The sequence below is a fragment of the Pagrus major genome, chromosome 17 (genome assembly GCF_040436345.1).
Source record: "Pagrus major chromosome 17, Pma_NU_1.0".
Taxonomy (NCBI): Eukaryota; Metazoa; Chordata; class Actinopteri; order Spariformes; family Sparidae; genus Pagrus; species Pagrus major.
Window position 1 is genome coordinate 3,884,570 of NC_133231.1, and position 13,549 is coordinate 3,898,118.

The window sequence follows — 13,549 nt, forward strand, 5'->3', positions numbered from 1 at the left end:
TGGTGTCAGTTATTTTTACCATTTTTTTTTTCAAGTTAATGTACAGATGTATTAATTTTTTTTTAAAACATGAATTAAAAAAACAAAACAAATTATGTTCTCCATTACTTTTATCTGAAATTAACATGTTGCATGACTTTTATCACTAGATCAGTTTTCCATGTTGTACACATGCAAAATTATATCCTTGACATACACTACCAGTCAAAAGTTTGGACACACCTTCTCATTCAATGGTTTCTTTATTTTCTACATTGTAGATCATTACTGAAGACATCCAAACTATGAAGGAACACATGGAATTATGCAGTAAACAAAAAAGTGTTAAATAAACCAGCTTATATTTTATATTTTTTCAAAGTAGCCACCTTTTGCTTTGACGGCTTTGCACACTCTTGGCATTCTCTCAATCAGCTTCATGAGGTAGTCACCTGGAATGGTTTTCCAACAGTCTTGAAGGAGTTCCCAGAAATGTTGAGCACTTGTTGGCAGCTTTGCCTTCACTCTGCGGTCCAAACCATCTCAATCAGGTTTAGGTTGGGTGATTGTGGAGGCCAGGTCATCTGACGCAGCACTCCATCACTCTCCTTCTTGGTCAGATGGCCATGACAAAGCCTGGAGGTGTGTTTGGGGTCATTGTCCTGTTGAAGAGAAAATGACGGTCCCACTAAGCGCAAACCAGATGGGATGGCATGTCGCTGCAGAATGCTGTGGTAGCCATGCTGGTTAAGTGTGCCTTGAATTTTGAATAAATCAACAGTGTCATCAGCAAAGCACCATCACACCTCCTCCGTGCTTCACGGTGTGAACCACACATGTAGAAACCATCCACTCACCTTTTCTGCGTCCCACAAACACATGGCAGGTGGAATCAAAAATCTCAAATTTGGACACATCAGACCCAAGTACAGATTTCCACTGGTCTAATGTCCATTCCTTGTTTCTTGGCCCAAACACTTCTTCTTTTCTCAGTAGTGGCTTCTTTGCAGCAATTCGACCATGAAGGCCTGATTCACGCAGTCTCCTCTGAACAGTTGATGTTGAGATGTGTCTGCTACTTGAACTGTGTGAAGAATTTATGTGGGCTCTAATCTGAGGTGCTGTTAATTTGCATTTTCTGAGTCTGGTAACTCTAATGCTAACTCTAACTCTTATTCTCTGCAGCAGAGGTAACTCTTGGTCTTCCTCTCCTGAGCTGGTACTCATGAGAGCCAGTTTCATCGTGTGTTTGATGGTTTTCGTGACTACACTTGAGGATTCATTCAAAGTTCTTGATATTTTCCAAATTGACTGACTTTCATGTTTAAACTTATGATGGACTGTCGTTTCTCTTTAGTTAGCTGAGTGGTTCTTGCCATAATATGGATTAGAACAGTAGTTGAATAGGGCTATTCGCTGTATTGAACTGTGTACCAACCCTAGCTCTGCACAACACAACTGATGAGTTTGGCCACATTATACAGATGCTGCTCTGTGAAAAGACACGTGATAGCAGCAAGTTTATTTCTACATAATATACAGGAGGAACTATATGTAGGTTGGCAGTATTTGAGTTTATTTGGTAATAGATTTCACCCACCTGCGTACACATATCCATTCTCTACCGGGCCTTATCTGCACTGGCCAAACTGTTCATATGCAGCTCTATTTAAACTGCTGCAGGTGATGTTACAGCATGGTTATATTTACATAAAGGCCTACAGTGAAGGTGGTTTAAGTGTTAAGTATCTGTTTTAACTTGAAAGCACATTTACTGTGAATATGAGTGCCCTCAGGAAAACACTTGGGGAAAACAACACAAGATCTTGAGCTTGAAACATGGCATTGATAAGCAATTTCTAATTCAGAGTTTAAGATTCATTTCAGGAGAAAAATCATTCTCCAAAGCTAACAGATACATCTGAGATTCCTTATGTGGAAACTGATGTGAAATGAAGTGAGCTGGTCTGTCTTTCTGTCTGCTGAGTGTTGTGGTCCCACTTCACTCTTAAGGCTTAGAGGGAGCAGTGACACAGTGCATGTTTAAATCATCAGCCACACAGAGGCCCTGTGTGGTCCAATAACTAACAACATACATCATTAACTGCTTACACCTGTTGAGAGAAGCTTTTGTGTTGTAAATAATGATAAACAACAATATATTTACTGCTTGCTTTAAGGTTTTCCAATGTGATAAAGGTTTAATATAAAGTTTTTTTCCCTCTGTTTGTATATATCATAACAAGGTAGTGAACTAATTGGTTATCATAGCTTAAAAATGCTGTCAGTTACCACTGGTTCTTTTCTGTTATATTTTTGAACTTATACTGACTTATACTGTACTGCAATAGTTGAAATGACTGTAGAAACCAATTCATCTGACAACATGAATGTTAGGTAATACACATGTAATGTCTATGTGATATGGCATGTTTTGTTATGGTACGCCACTTATGACAGTAGGCTGAATCTAACAAATGAATCTGAATCTATAACAAAATTGAAACCAGGTGCCAAAATAAACACTGCTTTTAAAACTTTTTGTTCAATATTAATTAAGAATTTAGAAGATGTTTCAACAGTTTATTTAAAGATCATCAAACAAACACCAACTGTATTCTCCACACATTGTAAGTTTATAAAAAAGTATTGGTTGTTAACATTTTCTGATTTACACAAACATGCATGAACAGTTCATCACTCAAGTATGTTTGGCCTAATGTTGAAAGACATGGTGAAGGCCATGTAGCTTTCAAACCCTTTAACATTCAGTGAAATAACATATTTAAAACCATCACAACATGATCATTCTCCTTGTAAATCTGATCCCTGATCTGAACATAATGTCCTTACACATTTTCTCCTTCTTCAAATGATGTTTTTCATCACTACAGGACAGTGACGACACAAAAATCATTCTTTTCCTCATCCTCCTGCACAGAGTTGACTAGTGCTATCACTTCTGAGCCTCCCTTTTTATCTCCCTTGCTCTCTCCTCCCACATCACTTTGTTCTCCCTCACTCTCACTACTCGTTTCCTCCTCGTCCTCGTTCCCACTCTGCTTCCTCTCCTCTTCCTCCTGTCTGTTCAGCGCAGTCTCCCTGAGGTTATCCCCCTCCATACAAGAGCAGCCAGGTGAATCATCGCTGTCATCCTCTTTGTGTTCCCCTTGCTTTTCATTCCTTGCTCCACAACTACCTCCTTTCCCCCCGTCATCTACCCTCTGTCCTCCTTCATCTCCCTGTCTTCTCTCTAGCTCCTCTTCATCATCCTCATTTTCTCTCTTCCCCCCTGGCCAGAGGTGAAGCCCAATCCAGTCCTCCACGTTACCGATCACAACCCTCAGCCTCTGTCTCACACCCAGCAGGAACCTGGAGGCACAGCTGTCTTGACCTGCCTCCTTCATGGCATGGAGGCATCCCACAAACAGCATCAGCACCACGATGGCCAACAGAATAAAAAAAAGCATGTACTTGTTGTTAGTGGGTTTGGGGGAGGGAAGGGTTGTGCTATTGGCTGGTGCTAAGGAAGACTGGTCGGGTTGCTCGGTTGCTCGGAAACTTGATGTCCCTATGGATGAATTAGATGGAGACGATGTTGCAGACAGAATCTGGTCAGATGTAGGACTTGGTTTATTATCTGGAGCATCATTAGATGTTGTCATGGTGCTCTGGACAGGAGAGGGGGGAGGAGTGTAGCTGTGGTTGCTTTGATTATTAGCAGAAGACCCAGCAATCAGGAGCATTACCATGAATAAAGTCAGAAACAGGATGGCCTTGGTCTTCATTGTGACTGTATGGGTCATTAAAAAGAAAAAAATCAGAAATAATAGTTAGAAAAAAGATAGGAGAGGATGACATAAAGTTACATTTAGTATTGTTGCACAATAGTATTAAGTACAGTTATAAAAAATAGGGGAATAGTGGGGGGATAGGCAGCAAAAGCAGGAATACAGATAAGATCAGATACATCATAAAATATTTTACATGAGGATGTTGTTTTCAGTTACAGGTTTGAAATCCATGAAAACTTTAGAATGAACTTGCAAATTATAAGGAGGTTTCATATAGTAATTTAATTGTCTTTATACAACACAGTGCTACACAAGAAAATTAAAGTCATTGTCCCTTCATGCTACACACCAGTGTTAAGGGCACGGGCATAAGCCTGCTGTCAACACTGGGGGGTCCAATGAGAGCCCTCCCCCTTTTTTTTAAGGGGAGGCCTTTTAAAAGTGCATTTCCCACAATTCTATGCCATTTATATATGAAAATGTATCCATTCAGAACATAGTTATCATAGTTAATGTTAACGTTATAATGCAGATGCAGCAGCTGGTAGCCCCTGCAAGTTGAGCATTTTGCTACAGATTTTTAACTGGGTTTTTTTTGTGTGTTTTTTTTTTTAAATGTTATTGTTAAAACAAGTATTACAACATTGATGAAGGTTCTCAGTCATCCAGGTCATGGTAGTTCTAAGTGCTATATCATAGGCAACTGGACTTATTTCCACAGAGTCGTTTAGGACAGATGTGAGTTCAGAGCTCAAACATACTAGAATGAATAGCTGTGGATACGAGCAGGGGCCTATAGAGCATGTACAGGGCCCAGAATGCCAGGCCAACAGTGAGTTCATCACTTTTTTTCCTTTGTCCAGTCCACATAACCAGAAGCACAGCTTTGAATCTTAGTTTTACATTTTTAGTTGTTTCTACAATTTTCTTCATACTTAATGTTCAACCCCTGCCTTTAACAGATGAACCCATCATGCATAAATTAAGGTTAGGGTAAGGGGCTTTTGAGTGATTTGCATCCTCCTTGCAAGATAGATGAGTTAGAGCTGATAGCTGTTTGTCTTCATCATTCACTCTCTCGTCTGCACTGTTTTTTTCCTGCCACAACCTTCTCAGGACTTAAAAGTAGCAGAACCAGAGCAAAAAAGAATATGAAGAATCTTCACCACCCCAGCAACAGACTATGAACAGATTCTACATTTAAGTAAATCCAACACAGAAAGTGACCCTGTGTACAATTTCTATTCCATAGTTTGCTTAATACCTGTCACATGTATGTACATTTTACAATTCTATAGACTGAGACGTTGCACATCCCACCCCCAGAGAAGGCCAACAGACATTATAGCATTTTTACACTTAATTATCTATAATTCTTTAAACATAAATTTATGTTTTTCTTGTTCTTAATCTTTTTCATTTTTTTATGCTCAACAGCATTTTAATCTGCATGCCACACTGCATTTTAATGCACATGACCACGTGACCTTTGACCATGAGAGTGATAGCCAAAGCTGTGAAGAGCCATGTTTAAAAAGTAGTCCAAAAAAAAAGAGAGAAGAAGCAGCAGTCCTCTGATGTGGCTAACAAATAGTAACAAATTATTCCCAGTTTACCTAAATCAAGCAGCCAATTACCATCAATGCTAATTTGGATGATGTAAAGGTCAGGTGTAGGTGGGCATAAATGGCACAGAATAAAAATAGTCCACCTAAATGAGTCACTCTCTCTGAATGACAATGATGCCACGGATGGTTGGAACAGTACACTAATATTGATAGTGAGTACCAAAGCTCCATCTGAATGTCAAAAACTTGAGGTGAGGTGCACCACAGAGTTTGACACATTTAGATGTGATAATTGTATAGCATTTTTGGAAGAATAAAGATAGAGAAAAAACTTTCTCTGGATAATTTCACAACCCTTCAATATATACCGTGTAGATGTGCGGCCCAGTTTCATTTCAACCACAAATAACAGCCGAGCACAAAAGGGAACAGAAAAAAGATACGCACTAAAACACTCAGGAAACATTAACAAACAAGCACACACACTTGCACCGAGGGGGTCAGGATGTGGCTGTTTCTGTGTGCCTCCTACCTCTGTGTCACGCAGAAAATAACAGGAAATCAAGTTTTGCAGCCACCTGCAACTTGTCTGCATTTAACAGCAACTGCCAGTAAGCAGGTGGCTCTGTAACTGGCATCACTGCACTGCTGTGATGCATCAACACATCTTTTCTTATTCAGCACAAAACATGGGGAAATACTTCTCTCACATGGATCCATTTTAACTGCCTTTATTCATTATAAACTCTTTACATGTTTTTCATGTGATTCCAAACCTAATATCACATTCATTGTAATGTAATTCCTAATCCGATTTTTCTTCAGATATTTATTAAACAATTTTAGCAGTGACTGAAAAAAATAAAATAAGGTAATATACATACATACATACATATCTATATATCTATATATCTATATATTATTTTATTTTATTTTACTTGGACATAAAGCTATTGTTTTGACCTGAATTAAGTTTTTACAGATGTTTTAATACTTACTGACATTTCCTTTCTGCTAGTGACATTTTACAATTATGGTAAAGATCATCAGGATGCTTTTCAGACCTTTTCCATACATATCTTATACAATATATATTTTTTGTATCTAATGTAATGTATGGTCTATACACAGAATAGAGAAAGGAGCCAAAATGAGTGGGAAACAGTTACATCATCAGCAAAGAACCTTACAGATGTATATCAGTTTATGTGAAGACGCTTAACTAAACTGAAAATGAAATTGTTTACTTACTTGCTGAGCTGATAATCCAAGTAATGAGTCTAAGAGAACGAGGAAAGATAGAACAGAGTTAAAAGGTGAAGGAGGTAATGCTATAGATGATTGAGGTGAGGAGAGTGTTAGGAAGAAGAAAGTAGACACGTGGAGGACGAGGGGGAGGGAGCGAGGGAGGGAGGCTGAACAACAGTCAGAAAAAAAGTGAGACGCGCGGGAATGTTTCAGTGTGACACAGTCAGCCACTTAGTCACTGGTGTGCCTGGATGTGCCTGTGCCATCTAAATCTACAGCTGGCACACCAAACAAAATCATAAGAAATATGAGTTAGGCGCAAATAAAAAAAAACTTTTTTAGGCTATGACACTTTATTTATTTACTTTATTTATTACATTTATTATTTTATTTAAAATAACATGAAAAATTAGCTTTAAAGAGAGACTTTCATATCACTTGTAATGAAAACTCAGAATTCAAATGAGTGCTCGGTCTCTTTGAACCACTTGCTGCTTTTCTATTATTTAACTGCTAGTCAGTGATGGATCATTACAGCAAAGATGCCATAACAAAGCTCTCTGCATATATTTTTTAAGAGGCGGAGGGATAGATGTCAGAAATAAAATGCAGTAGGGAAAAATCTGATGCCGACTTTGGGGATGCTCCTAAACCAGTGCCCCTAAACCAAAACCGACCCGTCCATCCACGGCTGCGGGACACAGTGCCTATACTGTTGCAGATCTAACAGCAATAGATGAACATGCAGATGTTTAGTGCATAGACCAACATTGGAGTTGCAGCATGCGTCTGCCACCTTATTTCTTGAAACTATCACATGTTGCAAAGCAGTATCGTGCTATCGATGCAATGTATAAAAAGACAGAAGGCAAATATTCAAAATAATGTTTTAATGAGAGACACAAACACTGAAGGCTCTCGGGCCGTAACAGAGAGCTTAAAATAATGAGTAAAAATGTATTGATCTACATATCACTTTTTGCTTTGGTTGTAGCTCATCTTATATTCCAAAGGCCCACCTAAATCAATATTTCTGGTGACACTACTGGTGTGAGAAAACATCAAAAAATTGGTTGGTGATGTTATTTTTACACCAATTTGTGATGTTTTTTTATGTTAACTGGCCAACCCAGATAGCAAAATGTACCAGACACCCTCATCCAGCCCACATATCACGTGGAATGATGGCACTTGGGTGGTCCGCTCCTGCCACATGCCATAGCATGGCCAGACGTCAGCCAAGAGCAAACCAAATAAACCAAAACTGGCCCAAGAGCCAGATCCAGCACACCAGAATAGAATGAGCTCGGCCCAGATTTGGGCCAGATCTGGTTTATTTGGTTCGCTCTTGGTTGACATCAAGAAGCGCAAGGAGCGGACTGCCCAAGTCCGATCTTAGCTGGTTTAAGTGGGATTTTTGCCCATGAGGATACTGATGTGCAAGTGAGGGTGATAATATCCCTTTTAGTAGCTTTGTAATCCAGATCTAAGCTGCAGTGTCTTATGCATATTTTGTGAAATAATAATAACAATTTATCCATTCTCTGCGTTGATGACAGTTATTGTTGCCCATGATGCCCATATTGACCAATGAGAGGCTTGGTGAGAGCCGGGTGCCAAAAATTGATGCACAAGCATTGTTGACTCCTGCTTAGGTTCACATTCTTTGTTGCAAACAAATGTTGAGTTCAACATTCACCAAAAACACTAGCACATTCATTCACAACAATGCCTCTGGTTAGCCACACTATGTAGCCCAACATGTCACAGAGATGTTTAACCCCTCACTCCTCCTCACATTTTTAATTTCACCTGAAAAGGGTGGGACTTTAGAGGGTGGACTTGTTCTTTAATGAGACAGCTTGGGCCTGCAGTGAGTGTACATCATTGACCATTCAACACAATACACACCAATATAAAAATAAGAGAAGGCCTGACAAAAGCCTAAAACATTGGCAATTACATAAAGCCTTTTAAAGAAAGGTATGAAATAGCTGAACTAACGTGAGAGAGGGTGGAGACCATCTTGTTGGTGGTTTTCTCATGATTAGTATTGTAAGGAGCTTCAGCCATCTTACTAAAAGAAGGTAGACTGCAGTTTGCATGCGAATGCAAACAGGCTCTAGGTGGGGCTGTTGATGAACTCTGAGACACTAGAGATGTACAGGACACACTGATTAACAGCAGCACACTTCTAGCAACACACTGCCAGACAATACATGCTTACACACAACATGGAGCCTCGGTTAGGAGGAAAATATTTCGCTGTCCATTTCACTTTAGGTAAGCTAAAAATAATAACGTTCAGCTAATTTGTTTCTTTGTTAGTAATTATGTACAGTGTTGCTAGATTGGGCCTCTACCCAGTTGGGATACTTTTTATTTAATTGGGCACGTGAAACTGTACCATTTGGGTGGTTTCATCAACAAACAGTTCGTGGAACAGAAAAAAATAGTCAACAGCAATGTTTTCCTGTAATCCACAGACTGAATTGGGACAATGTTTCTGAAAACTAATCAGTGAAAGCTAGATAGTACAACTGGTAAGTAAAGAAAGACATTTTGTGATATACAGCAGTATATACATATATGCAATATAAGTATGCGCCTCTCTTAAAGCTTTCATATATATATAACAAAACTGTTTGAAATGACTATAAAAAAAGAAAATGCTCAACTCATAGTGATGAGCCTACAGAGAATTACCTGCTGAATCCGCAGCTCCCCTTGGCTTGACAGAGCTTTGTGGTCAAAATAAAAATCTGGATCCAGTGGATTTCAATAGATTTTATTCTATATTGGATTAGGCTTGATTGAATAAAATTGAGCTGCTGGGCCTTGGCAGAGATTTTTTGCTCTGCTGTGCAACTCTTATTTAGGCTACTTTTTACCATTTGGCTGGCATCAACAATCTTAAATATAATGAACTTCAGTAGTTGGCTGCATTTCCTCCTGTTTCCTACAGCCACATCCTGACCCCCCTCTGTGCAAGAACTGCTATTTTTATATATACAAAAAGCACAGTGTTAAACAGGCTCTACCTAACATCCTTTGCAAAGATGACCTGTGAGTGTCAAAAGTTGTGGTTAACCTTGTTTTTCCATCTGCAGCACTTGTCTTTACTCAGTCTACTACACACTACCTCTTGGTTTGATTTAGAGACAAAGTCTTCAGTGTAGATGTGCATTAAACAGTAAATTCAGTCAAAATGATGTGGATAAAATAAAGATTTGTTTTGTGTTGAGAGTTATGGAGGAACAACCTGTACATGTGACTAATGTGGGCTTCTGTATTCAGGGGAACAGAAACAGTTTCTCTGGAAATGATGTTGTACTTCTTCTTAACCCTTTGCAGAGCACAGGTGACCTTGTCTGCATTAAAGGGGCACTGTGTAGTTTTGGAGAAGAAATTCAAAGTCAGAATTTTAATATTTTCAATATTAATGAGGTAATAATGCAAACTTTTTCCATAAGCAAATAAACAAGCTGTACCCGGAACACTGTTTGAAGCTAGAAAGGTGGCAGGGTCCGCCACATATACACAAAGTAAAACAGTATAATTGTGTTGTCCTTTAAGGTCAGTTTGTTTATTCAGTTTATTCAGCCATGAAAACAAAGAGAGTTTGATTATTTAGTTTGTTTAGACAGAAACATTTCTTCTTCATGAACATTTCTTCCCCAAAACTACAGCGTGCTCCTTTAAGAGAAACCTTGTTTTGTTATATCATACAAGACATTAACAAAAAAACAGATCACATAAAAATAAAACACAAAAACACACACATGCAAAACAAAACAAAACACATCCACAGTGCTTTGACTTCATCACAGCTCTCGCTTGGCTAGTGACTGTGTCCCCTGTAGTCCATTATTTTTCTTCTTGCCTAGCAACAGCATATCTGTGAATATTTTCCAGCTCTGATCTAATTCAGTCAACAAAACATTTACAGTTTCATCAAAGTAATCTCACAGCCACATCTTCTCTTTTTCAGTTCTGCTGTGTTGTGTGTTGGCAGATGAAGATAAGGAAACAGTGAAAGCAAGAGAGGGAGCGACTGTCACCCTAAAGACAAAAGAAACCACACGCAAAAGTAATGTACAGGTATTGTGGACATTTGGACCCATGAACCCGAACACGCGTATCGCCAGTGTGAAAAAGTGGGAGGTCTATAGTGATTACGACGAGCAATTCAGAGACAGACTGCAGCTGGACACTCAGACTGGAGCTCTGACCATCACTCAGCTCAGAGTCAGTGACACTGGTGTTTACAAGAGCCAATCCATCGGCACCAACATTATTTCTCAGCATTTCCACCTAATTATATACAGTAAGTAAACCTGACTGTTCGCTTAGTTAAACTGACTAAAACCAATTGTAGAGGAAGGCTGCATTATTCCCTCCACTTTATAAGGTCATATAAGATTCATGTGTGGATTCACAGAGTAAATATCATTGTGCGCTTAACCCATTAATGAATGTACTATTTTTAGTATGTTAAGGCATGATATCTAGGTGAAATCAGAGGTGTAGCCACATGTCTTTAGTTTCCACAGCGTTTGTGTTTCTACCTTTTACAGAAAAATTCTGAGGGGTTTCTTCTTAATAAGTAGACAAGATGGATCAAGATTATTGATATTACATTGTTCTGAATCCAATGGTACCAAACATTAGATATAATTCTTGGTAGTGTTTGAAATACAGCCATTTCTGTATCATGCTATTTTTGGCCAGGGGTTAAAGGTCCTATTTGTAAGAAAAAACAGTATTTGAAGAACTGGGAATGAGACTCAAAAACCAACGGTCTTATGTTAAGTCCCAAGGGACCAGGAAATGGGCCAGATGGGTCCTGGAATTTGGTCCAACAAATAGTAGTCCTCAATGTAGGCTGGAGTCAAGAAACAGGCTAGATCACTGGAGAGGTGCAAAGTCTGGAACAAAGGAGTTCATTGGGTTCTACAAGGCAGCAACTGAAACATTTCTTAAAGACTCGCCCCTGAGGGCAAATTCTAATGGTGGATGACATTGTCCGAGTTGTCTCTGGCCCTTATCATTGGTTGACCTTTCTATCACACCCAATGCTTCACTCCATTAGCTTTGTAAATTAGCCAATAGTATCTTTCCTAAAATGTATAAAAGGTGTGGTCAGTATATGATTAAACTCTTGCCCCCCCAGAAGAAGTGCACTGTAAGCGCTTGTGTGCATGCTCTGTGCTCCTGCAGTGTGATCATTTGTGGCCCCCACGAATGATTCTTCTTAAATAGAATCCTGTGTCTGAATAAGCTTAACAAACATACAGTGTTTTGGGGTTTGATATCTTGGTAGCTGTAACTCTGGCTTGGTCCTGCGTCATCTGTGTACTTGGTTGGAAGCCAGTGAGGGTTCCGTGTCGCTGCACTTATTGTTGGTCAGGGTAGCTGCACAGTGGGGCCAGGAAGTATGTGAACATGTCACATTTTATGCCCCCTGGTGAAACTCACCCATGAATAGGCACTTTGAGCCCTCAGAGACAAAAACCTTTACCAGTCCTCTCATCTGACTCTGAGTATATTTCTCAAAATGTCACAGTGCTACTATAACAACCTCCTCACCTTTAGCCCTGAGTTGTTCAGTGCCAATAACCAAAGACTGTATTTATACTAGAAAGTTCTCAGTTGCACTCTTAAAAAACATTTTGACTGCTTGTCTTTCCCCAGGCTCTGTACGCCCTCCATCCATCAAGGTCAATGCATCTTTGGTCAACACAAGCTGTAGCTCAGTCTGGGTGGAATGCTGTGTGGAGAACAGCAGAGAGCTGATCCTGTCCTGGTACAGAGGGAGAGAAAGACTGAAAGAGACAAGTGGTCTTGATCTGTCCTCCAGGCTGTCTCTTGTTTTGGAAATAGAGTCCCATGATGAAGACGACTACAGCTGTGTGGCTGAAAACCCCGTTGAAGAAAAAGCCACTAAACTCAACAGAGAGGACACATGTCCAAAGAACACAGGTATGATGATGATGATAAAACATGGGAAAGACAATCCTGTTTTTTTGTCTCTTTTTACTCTTTACATTAAAAAAATGATGACATAGTTAATCATGTAGTATGATATTGCAGCTAGTGAAAACTCAATACCATTAATGTTAATGTCTTGGACTGTATGTATTGTTCAATTTTTTGTGATATCTGAATACATTAAATAAAAATCAAGCATAGTGACTCTGAAGTCCCTGATTTTGTTGAAGTACCTAACAGTCCTCAAACTCTTGGTGTTTTGGTACTATAACAAATTCAGGGAGGTTTTCTTCAAAGGCCCAAGCAGTACTCTTTCAATGTCATTCCCTCAGAGAGTAGCAGCTGGTGTCACACTGAAGCAACAGTACGACTGGTTATCTCTGCTATAGTTGGCATGGTCTTGATTATTCTTGTGGTGGACCACATCAGACTCGGAAGATGAACCTAGCTGGAGTCCTGAGGATCATGTCATCACATCGTTATCACAAAGACATGGAGGGTCTCTCAAGCTTGACACAGGCTGGAAAATGTAACTAATGTTCAGACAAACTGTGTTTTATGAAGCATTCATGAGTCCACATTGTAATCTCCTTTATACAATCATGTGTTTGACAAGTGGTGAACCCCACCCTTGATTGTGAACAACAGAGCCATTTGATGACGTCCCTTTCATACCCAGTCATGATACCAATGAACCCGTTTACCTGTGGAATGGACCTCTTCCAAAAAAAGATTCAAATTGGATCCAAATCCAACTTGTTTGAAAAGTGCTGCTAGCATCAAATTCAGAATAAACAGACATTTACAAATATCAATAAATACAACATAAATATATTGTTTTATGATTAAAAATCTTTTTTTTCTGGCTCATGAAGAAATGTTATGGATGAAAATTGTTCAGAAACTGCTGTTTCTTGCTTGGCTGAGGTTGGATTGTTGTTTTTGTACCAATAAAGAGTAACTATGACA

At 39.2% G+C, this 13,549-nt stretch overlaps 2 protein-coding genes across 2 annotated transcripts; one reads left to right on the forward strand and one right to left on the reverse strand.

The window, feature by feature from the left end:
* Positions 1-2,548: 2,548 nt before the first annotated feature.
* On the reverse strand, positions 2,549-6,663 carry LOC141012327 (uncharacterized). The gene is made up of 2 exons (XM_073485777.1): positions 6,593-6,663; positions 2,549-3,772 (listed from the first exon to the last, which is right to left on the reverse strand). The coding sequence occupies exon 2, from the start codon at positions 3,765-3,767 to the stop codon at positions 2,868-2,870; it is 900 nt and encodes a 299-aa protein (XP_073341878.1). The 5' UTR covers positions 3,768-3,772; positions 6,593-6,663; the 3' UTR covers positions 2,549-2,867.
* Positions 6,664-8,823: 2,160 nt separating this feature from the next.
* On the forward strand, positions 8,824-13,549 carry LOC141012026 (hepatic and glial cell adhesion molecule-like). Its single transcript, XM_073485407.1, has 4 exons — positions 8,824-8,872; positions 10,581-10,916; positions 12,284-12,571; positions 12,913-13,549. Exons 1-4 carry the CDS (start codon positions 8,824-8,826, stop codon positions 13,020-13,022), a joined length of 783 nt encoding a protein of 260 aa, XP_073341508.1. The 3' UTR covers positions 13,023-13,549.

Bases quoted from the DNA above. Each gene is read 5' to 3' on its own strand.
- LOC141012026 (XM_073485407.1), top strand. From the start codon at position 8,824: ATGGAGCCTCGGTTAGGAGGAAAATATTTCGCTGTCCATTTCACTTTA. The intron at 8,873-10,580 runs GTAAGCTAAAAA...TCTCTTTTTCAG, and splicing joins CGCTGTCCATTTCACTTTAG to TTCTGCTGTGTTGTGTGTTG. The intron at 10,917-12,283 runs GTAAGTAAACCT...GTCTTTCCCCAG, and splicing joins TTTCCACCTAATTATATACA to GCTCTGTACGCCCTCCATCC.
- LOC141012327 (XM_073485777.1), bottom strand. From the start codon at position 3,767: ATGAAGACCAAGGCCATCCTGTTTCTGACTTTATTCATGGTAATGCTC.